The sequence below is a fragment of the Antennarius striatus genome, chromosome 10 (genome assembly GCF_040054535.1).
Source record: "Antennarius striatus isolate MH-2024 chromosome 10, ASM4005453v1, whole genome shotgun sequence".
Lineage (NCBI taxonomy): Eukaryota > Metazoa > Chordata > Actinopteri > Lophiiformes > Antennariidae > Antennarius > Antennarius striatus.
The window spans coordinates 8,776,599-8,797,857 of NC_090785.1; the positions used below are offsets into that span (position 1 = coordinate 8,776,599).

Consider the following 21,259-nt stretch of genomic DNA (forward strand, 5'->3'; position numbering starts at 1 on the left):
AAAGTATAATTACTTGGCTGCTGGGAGACTCGGTACTGATAGGATCATGTTGTAATCTTGTACCTGTTAGGGGGTCTTGCCCCAGTATGGCAACATTTGGGAGGGGCATCAGTATCAACTGCTGCAAATCTTCCTGGAGGAGAAAATATTATAAATGTGAGCAGTGGGGAAAAAAAAAAAAATCTCAAGTGACTGTCCAGACCATCCTGTCTGTCTGCCCACAGTGACCCCAAACGTACAACAGGAGAAAGTTTCCACCCGCCTCTGCAGTTGGTAGTGTAAACAAAGAGCTGCCATCTGATCAAATATCATACTGTCAAGGATCTTTGTTTGAATTATGTTTAGCAACTTTCAGTATTGTACTGAGTATTTTATAAAAGTTAGAAAACCATTTGGAAAATGAAATGGACAGAATGACAATACTGCAGACAAATCTCTTCAGTGTTTCAATTTGCTGCCCTTACTATTAGATTGTGTACATAATATTGGTAATGTGACACAAGTGTACAAAGTGTAAAAGATCACAACTGACGTCAAACACATCCCCAACCCATTACTGCAACTCACCAAATGCTGTTCATGTTATCACAGCCATAAAGGTAAAGGATGTATTACAATTGTGTAAAGATTATAATGAGCAGCCCAATAGTTTAGGTGATAAACAAATAATTGCCCTGTTATGCATAAACATATACAGAATGTTTGGAGGGGTTTTTTCCCCAGACAATTTGATATGTAACAGTAGGAAAATGATCAGTGCTAATTTAATATGGCTCCATTTAGCTGATTCATGCTGGGATACATGATTTCAATAGAGTCATTATGAACTTAATTAGTAAAACTCATGATTTTTGTAAAGTTACATGTCAAAACATATGCAAAACAGGAGAGATTGACTAATAAATACACTTTTAGAATTGTTTTCACTTTCAAAAATATCTTTTTTAAAAATCAACCCCATAGGACTAAATCTCTGCCCTTCAATGTCCAAAGGAAGTTTTTTTTATTAAAACAGAGAAGATTATTTAAAAGATGATTTTAAGATGTACTTGTGATGAAATTCTAAAAATGAGAGACCGTGCCACCTCAAGTTAGACCGTTTCCTTTCTCTGGGTTAACGGAACAACCACCAATTCTGTGGTCACTTTGTTTCAGTGACTTGCAGCTTGTGCTTCAGGATCTTGGACAAAGATCCTGGTAGATTTTAAATTATGCTGAATAAAGCTGGATGACGGACACTTCAGACATTCTCCATCCAAAAAACCTGACTTACTGGCAGCAGAAACAAGATCATGAGGTGGGCCTGCAGCGCTTTGCTCTTCCAGCACCGACATCCAGGCCAAGCAGATGACTTCTGCCTTAGAATGTATTCATTTAGTCATTCTGAAAAATACCGCAACATTTTTTCTACATTTTTTCTACTAATCAAAAATGTTTCTGTCAGTGAGCCACAGTCTGGCATTGGCCAGCTCCTTTCCCAACTGTTCTGAAAGCCTGTTCACATTCTCCTGTGATCCACCAATGTAAGTAACTAACTAGTCACAATTACAAATCGCGCTGTTACCTACTATGATTTACAGATTATACATGGAAATACCAAGATGAAGGTATTCCTTTCAAATGACTCCACTGAGTTTGGTGTCAGCCTGATATTTCCGTATCTTTGGGGCTCACAGCATGTTAGCCACTGTGAGGTAATGTTCACTCATTCATTCTCCTAACTGTTTCATCCACCTGCGCGGGTTGCGGGGAGCTGAAGCCCATCCCAGCTGTCTTGGGGCGTGAGGAAGGGGAAACTCCAGGCGCGACACCAGTGCGCCGCGGAGCCACACATTTAACAAATAAACTGCAGCAGATTAGCCTTTAGAGAGATTATGAAGAAGTTGCTCAGCATTGTTGGCCTGCTGACGTCCTCCCCTTAAAAATTCACTCCCTGGCATTGCAATAGTGAAATTCATACCGATGTGTTTTGTTCCTCCTGTGCTACATTTTATTTATCATATTTTGTGTAATTGCATTGCTTAATCAGGACACTAATAAGATAAGTAATGCATGGTACAATTATCCACGCAATTGATAAATCTCATGTTGAATTTTGAGATCAAATTAAGCTTTGTCAAGCATACCCACACAATTACAGCTAAAAAAAAAAAAAAAAAAAAAGCCCTGGATCCACACATCAATACAGATCATCCTCAATATGTAATCACCATATCAAGGGCCAAGTGAAAGTTTGAGATATTCAGCAAAATAAATAGGAAATGGTAACGCAAATTAAACCTCTTTGGCAAAGGAAACAATGATGATCAAACCTTTATCACTCAGGAAGCCTTGATTTTTCAAAATCGTGTGGGCTGCAGTGGTGAAGATGATTAGAATTCATCTGCAATATACAGTAATCTTTTCCATCCAAAGGGCTCATGACTGCTGTTTGGATTGTTGGTGCTTGCATTGTTGAATTTCAAACCTCATGGGCTGTTTCATTTTTTCCTTCTACATGTACACAGCCAATGCTCAGATGTTAATTCAATTAATATATTTGTGGACATCCAGTAACCGATGGTTCACTGGAAATGGAAATCTTTATTTGTGGAGAGTAAACGAGTAGTGTAGAGGAGAAATTAAAATCCCTTTAAGTGAAGGATAAAAACTGTCTCCCTTATGAGGTGTTAAAATCTTACAATAAATTATGGAATACAGTTAGAATAGAATAGAATAGAATAGAATAGAATAGAATAGAATAGAATAGAATAGAATAGAATAGAATAGAATAGAATAGAATAGAATAGAATAGAATAGAACAGAATAAATCAAGTATACAAAAACAGTACAGAGGCTGGAGGGGATAATTGTAGAGACGAATGAATGGAAAGACAATAGACCAGACAAAAACAGAATATAAAATTAATTCATTCCAACAGAATGTAGAACATGAAATAATAGAATACACTAGCACAAGCATAGCAGAACAGAATAAATAAAATGTCGTGACTGTATAATGTCAGTAGAATAAAGTAGAAGAGAAAATAAAGCATGGGAATAGAGCAAACAGAATAGATGAATGCAGAGAGCAGGGTGTTACATGTATAATGTATCACAGACTGAACAGATAGCTCAGTCACTGCTGCAGAGAAACTGAGGTCACAGTGAAGACAATGAATCCTCGCCAGGCTCTGGTTGTGGTTTACATTCACAGTACGCAAAGAATATTACACATGCCTCGTACACAAACACATATATATAATCAGCGTCAAAGAAAGACTGGTGAGAAGCAAAGCTGTGACCAACGTGGAGCTAAACATCCAGCGGATTCTATTCTGAGAGAACCAGGTAAAATGTAACACCAACTCACACAAGTTTCCCAATTATCGCCAGCATTTCACGCTGTTCTGAGCTTTCAAGGGACATTAGTGATTCACTGAAAATTAGGAAGTGAAACCTTGTACGCTCGTGTTCTTGTGTTGTGTGACAAGCTGAGCAGTGCGTGCTCAGTCCACCTGATTGGGGAGGTTTTTCTTTCCGGAGAAGAAATGCCTTCAAATCGTCCTCTGGGGGAAAAATTGTGTCATTTTCTCAAATGCCGCGGGCGCCCACAAAATATGAAATGCATGATGCTGCTATTTCACTTTCCTTCCTCTGCCTCATAGCCACAGCTATAAGATTAAGCTTAACACTCCTCCGTTTTTCCCCCCATATTTGCTTGTTAGTACACACGAACACGCTAAGGTCAGACGGAAATTGTCTTTGTTTCATTTTCTCTTTTTGTGTAAATGCTCTGTTGACTCCTGAATACACTTTTCACAATATCTTTAGGCAAAATATGTGTGTGTTGAGTCTGACAGTCAAGCTTTGTCTCATCCTTTTTTACTTCCTTAAAGCTAGACAATTGCTACTCAAGCCCTCCTCCAATATCTAGTATCTATTGTTTCATATCGTGTTGTAAAGTAGAGTAGCTAACTGCTAAAAGTCTAACATAATATGTTAAAATTTGACAGTAAATAAGTGTCCAATCTGTTGGAAAAAACTCAATTTCTTCTCATATATAAACAAACCAATTTCTCTAAATGGTGAAACCCACCAAAGTTTATACATACCAGAAAAGAAACTGGGAGAAAGAGCTTTCAGTTTATCAAGCTTGTTTATTGTAAAATCAGCTCCCTGATTTGTTTTTTTTCTTAGGCACACAACTTCTCCACATTCAAGAGTAGACGAGAAGCTTTGCTTTTTAGTGACGCCTAGAGTTAATTCATCCAATAGCTCTGCTGTCATTGGCCTAGACTGCCTGAGGAACCTCCCATGACACACTGAGCTCCTCCCTCCCCATCCTCTCTGTTTTTATATTCATATTCCATAAACATGTCACTAATTTCTTTTCTTCCCTGCAGTTGTTCGCTTTTTTCTCTCCGTTTATTCTCCCTCTGTCCGTCTCAGTCTGCAGGTCCATCTCGCCATGGAGCTGCTGAACCTGGATAGTGTGACTGTCACTGCCTGCTGCCCATCATCAGACTATCATCACTACTAGCATAAGCATCTATATTTTCAGTGTTTCCTCTACAGCATCTCTCTAATCAGTATCTGCATCGGCAGCTCAGTCAACATATTATGAACCACTGCAACAACTGCTTTATGTTCTGTCTGCTTCTGTTCTCCGTCTTTGTCTCTCTCTCTCCCTCTCTCTGTTTTTGTCCCTCCCTATCTTTGTCCTTGGCTGTCTCTTCCTTTCTGTCATTCTCTGTATGCCATTCAATCTCCTCTTATTGACGTATTTATTTTTACTTTTTTTTCTCTGTCACTGACTCATTCTGCCTCCTCACATCCCTCCTCTTTCTTTCTCTCTCTCTCTCTCTCTCTCTCTCTCTTTCTCTCTCTCTCTCTCTCTCTCTCTCTTTCTCTCTCTCTCTCTCTCTCTCTCTCTCTCTCTCACTCTCTTTTCCCCTCCCTCTCTTTCTCCACCCAACCGGTCAAGGCAGATGGCCTTCTATGAATCTTGGGTTCTGCTCAAGGTTTCTGCCTCTTGAAAGGAAGTTTTTCCTTTCCTCCCTCAACCAAAGTGCTTGCCCACGTGGGACAAGCTGAGCTCCATGAGAGCAGGACTTTTCCCCTTGGAAAGTGCCTTGAATTAACTTTTGTGAATCTGGTGCTGTACAAATAAAACTGAATTGAGTTGAATTGAAATGAAATCCTTGAAAGTTGCATTTGAAGTGACTGGACTTCTGCTTTGGGTTTGAAGATGTTTCACCTCTCATCCAGCTTCAGTCCTAACGGACTATTGGGGGAATCCGATATTTAAACTCTTCAGAACTCATTAAAACATAAACAGTTGACTCAAACAGCATTATCATGGAGTGTTACTGTTGTTGAGACACACGTAGTTTGTTTGTCTAATGGGGCATAATGTGAATGTCATTAGCATTATTAGCAGTTTCACTTGATTAAAAGTGTGAATGGTGGGGCACTTGATGAGGGAGAGATGCTAGACTGAATTGTATGTAGTTGAGATAAAATCCCCACCAATCCTTAGAGATGGTGGTTCCAGTTTGGCATTGACATCTTCATTACTCCCCTCTCAAACCATCTGCCTTTTCTGACATGATAGAAATGAATAAATATTACTTCAAATAAATTTCTATCCCTCCATAATTAGTGTTCCGCATTAGCTGGTTTCAAATACCGATCCTTTTTTGTAAAAATATAAATATGACTCAACTTTTAAAGGAAATTAAAAATTCAATGATTTAATGTAATGTAAATTTGCTATTGTTTCATTGATTCTCAAACAGTCACTCTTGATTTTCCTCCAAACACCAAAACGTTCACCTGCCCCCCCACCCCCCCCACCCCCGTGACTCTCCCCTACCTGGTAGAAGGCTCTGAGGTGTCGATTCAGAATAGAAAAGTTCTGGATTCTCTGCATGTGATCATCTTTCTCGCTGTCATAGAGCCGCTCTACCTTGGGATTCGGGTCTCTGGGAAAAAACAACGAGTAGACGTGGAGGTGAATTTACAACTTCTTTATCAAACTGCCCAACACCTCTTCTCTCAAGATGAAAAGTACTTCAGCAATGGTGCATTTAAGCTGAGAGTGAATAAAATTTTAATGAGCCAGAGAAGTAGGCAGCGAGACTCCACATGCAATTATTTATTGAAACAGCATGGCTTCAGTCAGGCCAAATTGATCAGCTGTTTGGCTAGTACTGAGAAAGACCTTGTCTTTACACTTTACAGAGGAAAGGTTTATCCAGCTGAAACATGAAAATAAGCAGCCAATTAAAGAGAGCCAACTGGCTGACATATATCGGCAGTAGCATTTCATGATTCACTGGAAATGTGCATGTGGTAATTATGAATGAGTCAGACATTCATGACATAAACAGGAATGTGAGGTAAGAGAATTTCTTCACAGGTCTTCACAGTGTAAAGCTTACCCTGAGTTTTTATTTTTTTATTTTCTTTTATCAAAAAATGTAATTTTAACCACATGGTAATTTCAAAATGCAAACACATCAAACTTAAACATTTATATACCTTATATTTTCAATCTATTAATTTCTCAAATACTATTTTTACTATCTTTCCAAAATAAACTTCATTCAAGACATTTCAATTTGCTCCCCTCAACAAAACTAACCCCAAACTAATTTTTGTTCGTATAAACTTGCACCAAATGAGTTTCTCAAATAGCCTGAGTTTTAAAAATTTCCAGACCTCCTTTCTTCTTTCAAAATGGGCCAAGTTCCCTCTGACTCTGACAGGACATAATTCAACATAATTCATTCTCTCATTCACTCCAAACAGCCACAACCTATTCCATTCACTCTTCTCTACAATCTTCCCTTCCCGTGTTAATTCACTCATTCATCTTCCGAACCACTCTACATTCAAAAACTCATGCATACACACTCACGTCAAAGTTACTGGTAACCAGGTTGTTGAACATTCTGTTGTGTCTTAACATGAAGTCAAAGTGTTGCCATTCATTCGTGTTCCATTTCACTCTCAGGTTTTTTCCAGACTCTCCCACACTTTCTCAGCAGCTGGTCTCTTCTCTTCTTTCATCCTCAAACATCTATAAAACACTCTTGTTTTCACACTCTTCACACTCACTTTTTCTTTCACCTTCTCCCACATACAATCCAATGTCTCCTTCCTCCTCCTGGACAACCTCTCTCTCAATCATCTTCACCCACTCACCAGGCATCCCTCCCTTCATCTTTTCAAGTACGTATCCCTTGTTTCCTCCCAGTTCTCTCTAACCTCATCTATGATCACCCATGCCTTCATGAACCCCGATATGACCTGATAAACCAAGACCTTCACCTTCCTGATCCTCGCTCTCCAGACCACCCTATTGTACAAAGTTTTCCCAAGGCGAATGATTTGGGGTTTATAAATACAGGCTGCTCCCACACTTCACATTCTTACTTTCATAAACTCTCCCCACGCTTCCAACACCTCTGTGTAAAGTTCAAACACACCACTCATCATCATCATCATCTTCATCGTCCCTTTCATTAACACTAAATACACTCCACTCTGTCAAATTATCTGGACACCATTCTTTTGTGTTCTTTCTCTTTTCCTTGTCACCTCATCTATTGCAGTTAGAACATGACTGTAAGGTAATGAAGCAGGAAAATGCTGATCAATCTTACATGACCCTCATGACTGCATTGAGAAAAATCCCATTGGTCAGCCTCATGAAGCGCTCCCGGGGACTGTGGGAAATTGAGTTAAATTCGATGTACTGGCTGTATAATGGAACGCCATCCTCCCTCTCCACCATCTTCTCAAACAACTGAACCTGTGAGAGACAGAGATGTTGAGTATATTTAAAGGAAAAATAACAAGTGTGTGCCAGGACATGAGCAAAGACAAGGAAGACAGAAGGGGAGCAAAAAATGAACGAAAGACAAGGAGGAACATAAAGAGGCGTGAGACATTTTAACCAGGAAGTCAAGACACCTGTTTGGACAGGTGGAATCTTTGCTTTAACACTGGGAAGCACTTCACAGTGACTAACAGCCAAACAGGACCACTGCCAAGATTCCCCTCTGTACTCAAAGAGATGTGCCAATGCACACTGCAATAATGAGGTTTATTCCCACCTGTACCTGGTGAAAACTGCACTGGCAGCAAACACAGAGTAACAAGCTTCAGTTGGTTCAGCTGATATGGCGAGGAGGATCAGCTCAGGACGCCCCCCGTGCAACAGGGGAGACTGAATGACAGCTGCAGAAGTCCTTGAGCGTATATGAATCAGAATGACAACTCTCATGTCACTGAATAACAGCCATAATGAATTGCCCTTACCCTTACAGCTGCATGTGTCCTGTGGAACCTGACTATTGACCTGGCTCTTTGGAGGACAGCAACAATATAGTTAATACCCCTACAGGATGAAGCTCATTATAATATTATAATAATACAGTATACAGTATAAAGGCTGTCCATTGACCAGAAAGTAGGAAAAAAATCCCCTTAAACTGAATGAAAAAGTCAGCTGGAAATCCTGACTCAGAGCATAAACACCTCTGATAACAGGAACCTCACCAAGACCTGAGCAGTAAGAACATTCTTTCCAGCATTTGACAAAAACAAAATCAAATTAAAACACAATATTTAATCTTGTGTTTACCACCATTAGTTTATTTTTAACAATTTGATTTTCCATAATGGTATATTGGTTCTGTTTTTTTATTTCAATTTTTTTTTTTTTACCTCTCACATCTCTACCTACTTAATCACAAGTAGTGCCTGGATCAAATAGTGAGGAACATCATGAGTAGTCCATGCTTAAATATTTGTATTTTCATTTGCTTATTATTGATATTTTTTAGTGTATCACAAAAACAAAACAAAAAAAGTCCTATCCAACAATGATGAAGTGAGAACTTGACCTACAATCCGCATCCTTCTGCAACACTTTCCTGGCCAAAAGTTCACCCCTTCACAAACTTTTTCATGCTATCTCCCAAACAAATGAACATACACATAAGGAGATCACAAAAACTCCATTAGCCTTGGAACTTTCAATGCAAGAGAAAATAACTGGTCATTCAGAGGCAAAGGAAGCTGTCAAAAGGAGAAGTGGGGAGTTTGTTTGTTGGAGGCCTTCAAAACAGCAAAGAGCAGAGAAGAACATTTCTGCTGTTTGCTCAACTCTTGTATTAACATTTGAGAGAACTGAACAGGAAAATAGGTATCATTATAGGAGTGTTTGAGACCGGAAATCATAGTTTGTTACTGTAGATGTGGTTACTTATCAAGTTCCCTGCGCGCTTTAAACATAATCGGCTCCGTGTCTGTAAAAGAAATGACCTTTTCTGCGACTGATAAATGATAAATGACGTACCCATTGCGCCAGCGCACTTTCCATGAATTCCTCTATTATCTCCAGAATGTTTGAGTCCATTGTTGCGTTAGGAAAGCTGCGGACTACTACAGAAGTTGGCTTACTTAAAAAAAAAAAAAAAATAAAAAAAAGTACTGTCAACGTAATACAAAAAGAAAAGAAAGAGGATTCATCTTGTGTCAGCAGTTCCAAACATGACTGAGGCCCTTCCCCTCCTTCAACCCCCCTGACTCTTTCTTCTCTTCCTCTCTCTGCGTGTCAGTTTCATTGCAAAACCGCACCGGAATTTTCAACACGCAAATGTCGCCTTTTGGAGGCGACAGTGACAAAACGCAACATCACGTCAGCCTGCACAGCGCGTCAGAAACCACTGGTGAATATGAAAGCAATATTACATGACATGACATGGGCGTACACATACAGCCCAATGTTTTATAAGGTCATATTATAATGAACATCATAACATCAGGCTAGTTTTTTTTTCAAACAGACCAAAATGTAACACGTTTCGAGATAATATTTCTAAACAGCATCTTATATGGATCATCATCTCAACAGCAGAGTGTTCTCTGTGCCTTACTAGAGTTATTGTCATGGCTGCAGTTGTCAGAGCTACACAGTATTTACCCTCAGTCCTCGTCAGGCCATCGACGCGTCAGACCGAATCCAACCACTGTGCAGCAGCGACCTCTACTGGTGAAAATATTAAAGCTCCTGTTGCGTGCGTTAAGACGCAGTTCTGACTCCAGCATGGGTGTGTGTCAAAACAAAAATGTTCTCTCAGTTTAGCAGTTTTTTAGAAATAAATGGTATGAAATTCGTGATACCTGGAAAAAAGTTATATTATCAAGTTAGAAACAAGAACTATCATGATAGTATAGCGTTTATGAGACACCTCTAGGAAACAGTCCAACTTGTTTCGATGGAAATGTATAAAATAATCATTGTAACATTCTAATTCAGCAACTAAAGTGTCATAAACGAATCCTGTTCGAAAAGAAAGGCAATATAAGAAAATATGAAAAATATGTAATAATAGTAATATAATAATAATAATAATAATAATAATAATAATAATAATAATAATAATAATAATAATAATAATAATAATAATAATAATAATAATAATAATAATAAAAGGCAGTCAGAGACTTCAACATCCTGCGAAGGGTGGGTCAGGGTACCCTGAAAGTAGTACCTGAGAAGTGCATAGCTTTGACTTTTCAGGGTAGGTCAAAGCTATGCACTAGCTTTGACCATAGATCAAAGCTAGTGTGTAGGTAGATCAAAGCACTAGCTTTGATATATGTTCTTACTCACACTGGCATTTTCCCTCATCTTTCTATCTTATCTGGTTCCTGAGTGTACAAAAGTTGAAATTAGACCTTGACCTAGTTTTCTCAAGGTCAAGGACATCATCTCATTTTCAACCCCTTTGCTGCCCGAGTAATGTGATTTTTGTTTCATCTTTCTATCTGCAACGGCTGCGTTGGACACACCTCCACAGAGCTTCTACAAAGCACCTGTGGCTCAACTAGCTGTTGTAAATACTGTACACACACCATGAACAGTTAATGATAGATAGATAGATAGATAGATAGATAGATAGATAGATAGATAGATAGATAGATAGATAGATAGATAGATAGATAGATAGATAGATAGATAGATAGATAGATAGATAGATAGATAGATAGATAGATAGATAGATAGATAGATAGATAGATAGGTAGATAGATAGATTTTTAGTGTCTGATGTTGTTACTGTACCGATGAAATATTGAATTATTGTAGGTCATTTTTTTTGAAGGATCCACAACCTGAAGCAGTAATTCATCTTTTATTATTCTCTGCTACTACTATTATAGGACTGTTGTATATGTTTTCATATAAGTTATACTGCATAAACAAATCGTATTATCTGTAGCCATTGAAATCATATTTTGTGTCTTGTCATTGATAAAATGAAACAATCAATCTTTGTCTGTGACAGAGTTTTATTTAAGAAGAATAAGCAAACATTTGAATATTACTGTAGTTTGAATATATCACGATGTACATATGTAATACAAAGCATTTAAAACCTGTGTTGCTTTAAAAGATAACCTCCAACATGTTGATTCAGTGTTGTGTTGAGTGTTCCTAGTGCTGCCAGTGCATGCTTGGTGATACTGCTTTTGCAGCAGTTCTGGGATTAACTAGACCAGGATTATCAGATTGTTTCACAGCCACCAGAATAGACGAGATGACAGCTTCATATAGGGCACCACACTCATACACACATATACACACCAGCACACATACTTAATCCAACTCCTCTAGCTGAACTCAGATAACTCGTTGTCAAGGGATTTACTCCTCTATATTGTGTAAATATAAAAAGAAGCCAACACTTTACAGCAGTTAAAATTTTCTACCTTTAATACATAATTCATGAATCCATTTTTAGCAGGTTCCTAAGCATTTCATTGCAGTGTAGTACAAAGTCTACAGCTGGGAGATGAATAATACAAGTATAGACGATGTGAATGCTGAGCATTGTTTGACTGCACCAAATCTGAGCCAGATGTCAAAATGTTTCAAATGTGTGTTTCTGTGTGAAATCTACACCCATTTAAAGGGAATGCACTCTCTTCTAGGTACAACAAAAAAAACATACTACACATGTCCTGAACAAGTTTGTCGATGATTACACAGGTCTTGAAAAAGAGAGGAGATGTTTGTTTGGGTGTCTGTCCAGGGCCTGATTAGATTCCCTAAATTTTGCCTGCTCTTTGTCATGTGGCTGCTGCACTGGTGGAACATAACTCAAGTCTAACATGTCAAAACCTGACAGGTGTTCTATTAGCCACCCTCCGAGTCACTCAACCAAGTAGTCTCAGATACTCCCCTTTTTGAATTCCCTCCTTTGCTTATCATTAAATGATTTTCCCCTCTAGCTGGCGGGAGTAGGGGAAGCATCCTTCTCTGCTGTGTTATTACCCCCCTTCTCTGCCTCTGCAGCCTCAGGGCACACGTCAGCAGCCGTGGGTTCAGCCTGATCTAACTTGAGCATGACGAGGACTTTGGCTTTGAGGTCTTCGATGGTTTCCTTCACACCTTTCTCCAGAAGATAACCTTCACTGTCTCCCTCTGGGCTCTCCAGAGCCACGGCTCCTTCCACTGCCGTCTGCAAAAACCTCATGCTCAGTAGTACTGACACCTGCAAAGAAATATAAAATATACAATATTTAGGTATGATGGAGTCCTGAACCAGTGTCATCATGCAGTGTTTATATGCAAGTGAGATGTTCAATAGATATGGTAGGCTCACAAAATTTGTAATCTGAAGATATGCATCAGCTGTCATCATCATGATATCAATGTACGATTTTATTGTATGCTGATTTACTTTAACCACAGATAAGCTAATGTGATTGTTAATCAAATTTTACAGGATTGCATACACAAAGGTCAGTCAATTCATGATTGTTCTTTATGTATGCATGTGCGTTTTCCAAAAAAAGAGAGATAACCCACACATACATTAAATAATTGACACACATTAAATAATTTCCTTTTGGGATACTTAAAGGATTCATTCATTCACATACACCCTAAATCTCGTCCATTATCTGTGATCTTTTAGCCTTGCAGGAAGATGGGAGCTGCAGCCTGTCACCCTTATTTCAGAGCAAATCTCTGACAGCTTCACACACTCAGTTAAATACTTTAATTTCCTTTAAGGGTTAATCAAGTGTCACACCTGAATTAAGATGACTGACAGCACACCAGGACCTGTTGAATTCATCAAATCCATGTAGTAGTCAATGAGCGCCTGCCTACAACCGCGGTTGTACAGGTTGAGTTCTTCTGAATGGAAGTCGTAGCTGTAGTGGGCGTTGTTGTCTGTCAGGTGGTACTGCAGACAGGGGCGGGGGGAGGTGGGGTTACAGCAGCTGAAAGGAACGCCATCCAACAGGTAACGACTATCCACGTTACTCCGTACGCGGCTGGAGATAGAAGAAGGATGGGCAATAAGAAAAGAGATGATTTAAGCAAAAAAGAGAAGAGCAGGGGAAGCATAGAGAAAGACGGTGTGTTTTCAGTGATCCTCTGTCGCTTTCACATCACTTTTTCTGTTTTGCTATCTGGCTCAGTAACAAACCATCCAATGCGTTACTGTTCCTTCCGTCAGTAGTAAAAGAGTGATTAATCTATATAGAGTCTCTAATCATCTTATTCATTCTGACATCTTCCTCCTTCTCTTTTATGTGTAATCATTACCGCCCATTAGCTCATGATGTTCATTCTTGTTTTGTGATTCACTCACTCTTTGACATCCTTGGAAGTGAAGTCCAGATATCTGTTGTTGACCCATTGAACTTCAAACCAATCCTTGAAATTGTTGTTTCCACAACAGCGAAATTCCATCTGCAGACGATCAATGGTCTCTTTCTGAAAACAGCGGCCTGGTACATCTGTGTCCTTGTAGAAGCGAATGCCATTCCTCAGACCCACCTGACAGTGGAGAAAGAAGTGAAGAGTTTGACATGCTAAAAAAGTTTAGTTTAGTTGTATTAGTTTAGTTTAGTTTAGTTTAGTTTTTCAAAAATGCTTTTTTTATTAGGGTTTTCTAATCTAAAATCTGTTTCAAACAATAATACCTGATTTATCAAAAAAATTCTGTGTGACCATATTTTTTTCTGGTTGCAAAGCAACAGTTAAAAAGCTTGAGCTCAAATCTTTGATCATATTCACCATAAGTCTGAATGTTTTTTGTTTGTTTTTTCTGTTTTCATGAATACTGACAAATGAGCTGACAAATTCTTATTTCCTCCAGCACAGACTGGAGAAGGTTTTTGTCTCATGATATCCTTGAGGGGTCTGAAAACTCCCTCTTCTTATGAGAATAATCTCTTTTACCCAAGGCCATACTGACACAAATTCTACTGCTTGACATGTCACCCTGTGATCTCTCCTCAACTTGGTGAGCCCACCTTCAGGGACTCTTCAAGGCGTCCTTGGAGGGCATAGCTGAGAACAACAACAGCGAGGAGCAGGCAACAAATCAATGCAGCCACAGCAAACCAAGCCAGCAGGAGAACTTTCCAACGTGGGAAGCGGCTCGCGTCCAGGGAGTCCTGACACACACGACTGGCAACCCAGTTAGTGCCAATGGAGGCCAGGCCGACCATCATCAGGATGTTAGGTACCACATGGATCTCTGAGTTGTCCATCACCTCAAGAAAGGAAGGTACACTCAAAAATATGGCAATAATATAAGCAGCAGTCACCTGTATGTGACTTTTTCATTTCCTCTACCTACTTTACTAGATAATCATCCTCCATTAGTGTTATCTATGCAAAAAATGACCTTTGCTGCCAAGCGATTCAATTATCTGCTGATATGCTGCGCAAAGCTAAGCTATTATGGGAATATAATGGCAAAAGTAATTAATTTGAGTAAGAGCAATTATCAATTAAGCACTGACGTTTCAAAAGTTTATCAGCCATAAAAGTACCTTTACCACATCGTTGTTTTTAAATTACCATCCAGAAGCTCAGCAAAGATCTTGCACCTTTTCATATACAGTAATCATAGACTAACATTCAACATAATCAATTAAGAATAAAGAAATCAGTCTCTGGATGCTTGTTGATTTTTTACATGCAGCTTCACAGCGGTTATGTATTGTAATTGTCAGTGTTCGTGTGTTCATCCTCTGTCCATCCGTTCGTATGTATATATCTTCGCAACCGTTGACCTTAAGAAATCAAGGTCAAGGTCAAATCTCAATTTTTGTACACTCAGGAACCAGATATGATAGAAAGACTAAGGAGAAGGCCAGTGCGACTAAGACCATAGATGAAAGCTAGTGCTTTGATCAATGACAGTAGGTCCGAGCACTAGCTTTGATCTTTGACCTATGCAAGTAGGTCAGGGTAAAGTTCTTAATTTAGGGGTGCACAGGATGTTGCAGTTTGTGACGGCATTGGTAGAGTAGAGTAGTCCTTGTTACATTGTGACTGTAAGGGTTCATGTGTTCGTACGTTCGTTCATTCGTTCGTTTGTTCATTCCTTCGTTTGCTTGCTCGCTCGTGTGTTTGTTCGTGCGATCGTCTGTTCGTTCGTTTGATCTACCTTTGCACTAGCTTTGATCTATGGTCTTACTCACACTGGCCTTCTCCATTTAAACTACACTATGCACCGGTTGGATCATGGGTCTTTTATTAAATGACCCTGACCTATGAAAGTAGGTCAGGGTAAAAATTTTGAATTCAGGGGTGTCGCAGGATGTTGCAGTCTGTGACTGCCTATTTCCTAGTTTTTTACTGCATTTGAAATAATTTGTTTGTCAATGATGTGTACACAATGTCGAAGTACAAAGCAAATTATATGTTTGCCCATCTACTGAAGTCAACTTTCTGAGATATTAAGATCCTCCAGCTTTGGGAGTCTCATCTCAGTCTAAACTAAATAATGTTTGCTGCTCAATTGAGAGATTATATAATCCTGCTCTCTCAGTGGAAATCAATGAATATATGAAGGCATGTGTTTGTGGCCTCCAGCTTTCCTGTGCAGCCTACTGGATATCAATACACCCAACATATCAAAGTCAAGCAGTGATCAATCCAGCCCAATGACTGGTTGGCTGACTTGAACAAATGCACCAGTCATGTAGAGGCAATGACCTTCACCTGCTAATCACATGACTTGAATTCATTGCACAGAAAGAAAAACTACTTATCATGAAAGCACTATTTTACACAATACAGTACAATCCATATAGAATAATCTATTGTCCTGAATGTTTTTTGTGGATAAATCTATATGAAAAAAAGCCAGTAATTATGTCGGTTAAGTGTTATGTTAACTTTGAATTAGTTGTATTTATCTGTGTATTTATCTGTGTGTGAGTATTTCCTAGTCTGTACCTCAGCCCTTCGGACCATCTCCGTCTTAAGGTAAACCCCCAGGCAAAAGACGAAGGTCCCACTCATCACTGCCAGCCAGGACAGCAGCCATAACCCCTGGGCCAGACGCACCCGCCGCTGCTGATTGAACTTCATCTTCAACAGCACCATGGCTCACTACCATAAAACAGTCAACACAATGTCATGGGAGAAAAGTGAGGGAAAAGTAGAAGGCAAAAAAGGAGTTCAGCAAAATCAACTCAAAACTAATAGAAAAAGTAATAAAAATATGTTTGCTACATTTAAACAAACCAAACAGAGGTCACAGGAGGGAGGTTTCAGCGTTGTAGAAACAGTCGTCAACGTAGGTCTCGCTCTTGTTTGGAGAGTTCACAGGAGGTTGAGCTCATCGAAAGTTGTTCCAGGTGGAGAGGATAAGCAGGTAGATCCCTTCGATTGTAAAGGACGGTCACCTCAGAGAGATAATCCAAAAGCTTTCACTTGGAAATTTGAATAAAAAATCTAAAAGATCATTTATAATCCAAAACACTGCTGAGAAAATACAAACAAAATTGTTTTTATTAATAAGAATTTACAAAAAAAATTATTCAGTTTTCCAGAGATGATCGGTTTTCCCCTACACTTGGTTGGTCACATCAGAAGGTCCCCTTCCAGCTGAAACCAGTGATTTTGTGTTCTTGATGTGATGTTGTCTTTTGATGGCGCCCCTCTGGGTTTAAGCATGTACGGCGCCCCCCTAAACCGCTGCACCCATAGTTGGAGGACACCAATACTGACCAAAGTCAAGAGTTTGAAGACATAATCCTATGGCAGAGTCCATGGGATCCTATTAAAGCCAAGGGGCCAATGGGAAAGCAGGACAGTGCCTGATCAGCAAACTTTGCTTGATAGACGTATGATAGGAGGGACACTTGGACAGTTATGACAGGTGGACTCACCTGAAGCCAATCAGCAGTCTGGCCTCTACGGATGCCTCAGAGACAGAATAGATATCGTACACACAGCTCACTGAGGAGGAATAGCTGTAATATCATAAGGTTGAGAATGTGGATAAATTAGTTGGTCAATGCAACTTATTGTCAACAACATTTAATGTTTTTATTGTGTAAAATGGCAAAGGCAGATATGAGAAAAGGATACATCTGTACAGGCACATAAGTATTGAGATTGAATTTGAGTATTCAACATGAACTACTTAAACCCTGTAAACACTTCAATGGCAAAACTAGTTTTACACTTGTTAGTAATTAGAATGTGCTGGTCTGCGGTATTCTGAAAATCTGCCACCTTACACCATTGCTGTGAGACGAGGTAGTATATCGTCCGCATCAGAAGACGTCTCTGTGCTTCCTCTGTAACTACTGGCTTGTCCTGCATTCATTGTCACTGAGTATAGTTGCTAGCACTATCTTTCATTATTGTGAAAACCTGTAAAATGGAATTTCGATTGATCATTATTTCTTCAAATAATTTTAAGTGAAATGACAGTTACAAATTATATATCTTTAACAATAAAAGTTGTCCTGCCAATATTGTCAAAAGTATTTTAATCAAAAAATCAGATATGTAAAACTTTATCTTGACTTGATTGATTGAAATAAGGTGTTACACCCAGTCTAGGAGGGCCTGAGCCATAACGCGAACAGGCCCCATCTTCCCCAAGTCCCAAAGAGTCACCAGACAAATGGTTGAAGAAATAAGGAAATAAGAAATAAGGAAAATCAGAGTTTTATTTACAAGAACTAAATATCAAACCAGAACCAGGGCAGTCACAGATTGCAACATCCCACGACACCCCTGAATTCAAAATTTTGCCCTGACCTACTCACACGGGTCAAAAATCAAAGCTTGTGCTTTGATCTATGGTCTTACTCACACTGGCCCTCTCCCTCGCCTTTCTTCTTATCCAGTTAATGAGTGTACAAAAGATTAAATGATAATGATAATGATAATGATAATGATAATGATAATGATAATGATAATGATAATGATAATGATAATGATAATGATAATGATAATGATAATGATAATGATGATGACTGACTCGGCTCCCAGAAGTAGGACGGATCTCTGTCCATGCAGATTTTTCTTTGTTGTTGCCAAGCTAAAAATGCACATGGCATTGTGAGAATTGTGCCAACAACAATCTGGGGCATAAAAAATTACTCATTTCACCTTTTCACTATTTCACTGCAGACATTACAGAAAGCTAGAATCTTTGGGCTCATATGAGCAAAGATCACAGATCTATGGGTGGAAATGAACTGCCGGCATGTTTATGTAGCAGGTTGTACATAGATACAGACAAATTAACACAACATGACATAAATATAAACACAACAATATTAAGAAATACTCTTATTGACCCTGGGTTTGGCTCTGTCTATTTACATTCAAATTTATATTCTAGTCTAGAATGTTCTGTTTCTTATTTTAAGAATTTATTTATTTAAGTTTTAGTTAATGTTCTAGGGCAGGCCACATCAGCATAATGGATGTCCTCAAAGGGCCAGATGTAACTACTAAATGTAAGTAAATGTAACTCAATGTAATGTAACTAAATGTAAGTACTCCTTAATGTTAAATAACTGAATTTATACCTTATTCAACTGACAAACATTACAGATATGTTTCCTTATTGCTGTTATACCACAGATTCTTTTAATTTGTCAGGCTATGAAACCCACTGAACCCCATCAATCAAGGATCAAACTGTCCAATAAATGAAGAAAAATAACATCAAACATGAGTTAGGACATTAATTTTGTTTAAAACATTTTTGTAAATGTTAAAATGTATTACTGGATTTTGGGAAATGAAGTTTTTGGTCAAAGCAGACTTAAAAACTTATAAACCCTCACGGGCGTGGTGGGCCGCATTTGGTCTACCGGCCTTGAGTTTGACACATGTGTTCTAGGGTATAACACGGTTCATGGCAACCTGTAAGGAGAGTTAGTAACATGCATTAATGAGATATTAAGTTATAAATGAGATATTAAATTATAAAGGACAGGGAAAGAAAGAATTAGAAGCTCGGAGCATCACACTGGCCTTCTCCCACGTCTTTCTATCCCATCCAGTTCCTGAGTGTACAAAACTTGAAATTTGACCGTGAACTACTTTTCTCAAGGTCATGGTCATCATCTCACTTTCATCCCCTTTGCTGCCCAAGTTACGTGCTTTTTGTTTCATCTTTCTATCTACATAGTGGGCATACTAACGGACGAACGGACAAACATTGACAATTACAATACATCACCGCTTTGAAACAGGATGTAATTAGTCTATTTCCAGATAACAAGGCTGAAACAAGAGTGTATTACCATGATAAACCATCTAAATATGGAGGACAGTGAAATGGATAAAAGACAAAAAGTAAAAAATACCTCTCTGCCTTGGGGTTGTCTTTAAAACGGAGTAGGCCTCATGTGATGGATACATCCTTGAAGGCATCACGTGTATCTTTGATTGAGTGACTTTAATGAAATGAATAGCATCTCCCCAGTGACAGCCAGATAGTAGCTAATTCATGGAAAATGAAAGCAAAATGAGGGAGGGGAGACTTCTGCTCATACAGGATTATGAATAATAGGGAGGCTGGTTGGTGGGTCTGTATCAATAGGATTATGGTGTTATTAAACATATTTACGACAGCCTGAGTCAATGGGATAATTAGGTTGCAGAGCTTCTTGTGTTACCAGTTCTTAGAACACACCAAGCACAATAAATCAAACTTTTACCTCACATACTGCATATACATTGGCCATTATAATCCATAAAGCTATTAATCACATTTCCAGAAACTTCCTCCATAATCCTTTGGATGGTTCCTCCAGCTGAACTCAGCCGATATTGGATGGGAGACAGGATATGGATAAGTTACCTGTTATTCACTGGGCTGACACATGGAGAGATACAAACAATCACTCATACCTACATTCACACCAATGTGTAATTTAGAATCGCCAATAAGACTGTGGAAGAAAAGACATAGACACTTGAATAACAACATTTCCCTGAGGAGATTCAGTGTCAACGACTGTCTGCAGACTGCTCATCATGCATCATATGCTGCAATAAATAAAGCATTCTTTTTTTTCCCCTGACTGGAATAAAAAGAGCCAGAAAGCATAAATAATGAACACATATCTGCAATTTTAAATGTCTCAATAATTTATTGCGATCATTTTTAATGGTGGAGGAGCTGACACAGGTACATATTAAAACAAGGAAGGCCAACAGTTGTCAGAATTACAAGGTCAATACAGAAATGCATTGAAAGTGTTCTCTAAAACAGGGATGTTATACAACAATAACATTAATCTGTCGTTGCTGGACTCTAGACAGCTTGTATTGCATTGTTGGTGTTTTGACTGGGTCTTACCATGTCACAACAAAGATTTAATACATTAAATACGGTAGAATGTTAGGAACATACTTTATATACACATACACAGTGCCAATAAATAGTCGGATAAATGAATATTTTGCATTATATATTTTCTATTAAATGTTTCATATTTGTGCCAATTATAGCAGTTTAAAACATGATAACTTTCAGAAAAGTCATTCATTTTATATGCATTTACACAGTGACAAAATATATTCACACAATTAAATATGCTCTTTGGTTTTTTTAATTTTCTACCACCAAAATTAATGAAAACAAAGTATATAGGTTTTAATATAATCCATAACATTACATCAACATAGGAGCAGTTTTCTTCTAATGAATTTAAGTCTGTTCAAGTACAGTTCAAAGCTACTCACAGCTGGTTAGTCCTGATGAGGTGTGTCATGTCACACACTGAGGGTGAACAGAACATAAAGCCATGACCAAACATAAACAGTGTAGTTATGGTACCCACAGAAATTCAGTGTTAGTCATTATGTTTTAATGGTCTGTTAATGCATGGCACACTGTCAGATGCTTTTCATCTGTTTTAAAATGTTATTTGTCTTACTTGACAAAACTGTACAAAAGTATAC

General features: G+C 38.5%; 2 protein-coding genes across 5 annotated transcripts in view; both read right to left on the bottom strand.

The window, feature by feature from the left end:
* ccdc88b (coiled-coil domain containing 88B) overlaps nt 1-9,694 on the bottom strand; it is a 46,541-nt gene extending 36,847 nt beyond the window's left edge. For 2 of the 3 annotated variants that reach the window (XR_011037160.1, XM_068325087.1), the window contains exons 1-4: nt 9,353-9,694; nt 7,653-7,801; nt 5,858-5,966; nt 64-133 (exon numbers count right to left, since the gene is read on the bottom strand). Coding sequence is in view for 2 of the 3 variants with exons in the window: in XM_068325087.1 (XP_068181188.1) it covers nt 64-133; nt 5,858-5,966; nt 7,653-7,801; nt 9,353-9,412 (388 nt within the window). In the remaining variant the exon portion in view is untranslated. The remainder of the gene's footprint in view (nt 1-63; nt 134-5,857; nt 5,967-7,652; nt 7,802-9,352) is intronic. The other variant, XM_068325086.1, reaches the window with a different exon arrangement.
* A 1,635-nt stretch (nt 9,695-11,329) lies between these two features.
* rom1b (retinal outer segment membrane protein 1b) lies at nt 11,330-17,050 on the bottom strand. 2 transcript variants are annotated; one of them, XM_068324847.1, is made up of 6 exons: nt 16,562-17,050; nt 16,271-16,426; nt 14,332-14,574; nt 13,665-13,852; nt 13,098-13,344; nt 11,330-12,554 (listed from the first exon to the last, which is right to left on the bottom strand). In XM_068324847.1, the coding sequence occupies exons 2-6, from the start codon at nt 16,418-16,420 to the stop codon at nt 12,288-12,290; spliced, it is 1,095 nt and encodes a 364-aa protein (XP_068180948.1). In that variant the 5' UTR covers nt 16,421-16,426; nt 16,562-17,050; the 3' UTR covers nt 11,330-12,287. The 2 variants fall into 2 exon arrangements, with proteins under 2 accessions (XP_068180948.1, XP_068180947.1); XM_068324846.1 differs by having other exon boundaries at nt 16,550-17,050.
* Between the last annotated feature and the right edge of the window lie 4,209 nt (nt 17,051-21,259).

Coding starts and splice junctions, on each gene's coding strand:
- rom1b (XM_068324847.1), bottom strand. CDS start 16,420: ATGGTGCTGTTGAAGATGAAGTTCAATCAGCAGCGGCGGGTGCGTCTG. Junction 13,345..13,664: donor ACTTCCAAGGATGTCAAAGA/GTGAGTGAATCA, acceptor TTCTATCTCCAG/CCGCGTACGGAGTAACGTGG. Junction 12,555..13,097: donor TGTCAGTCATCTTAATTCAG/GTGTGACACTTG, acceptor ATTTCTTTGCAG/GTGTCAGTACTACTGAGCAT.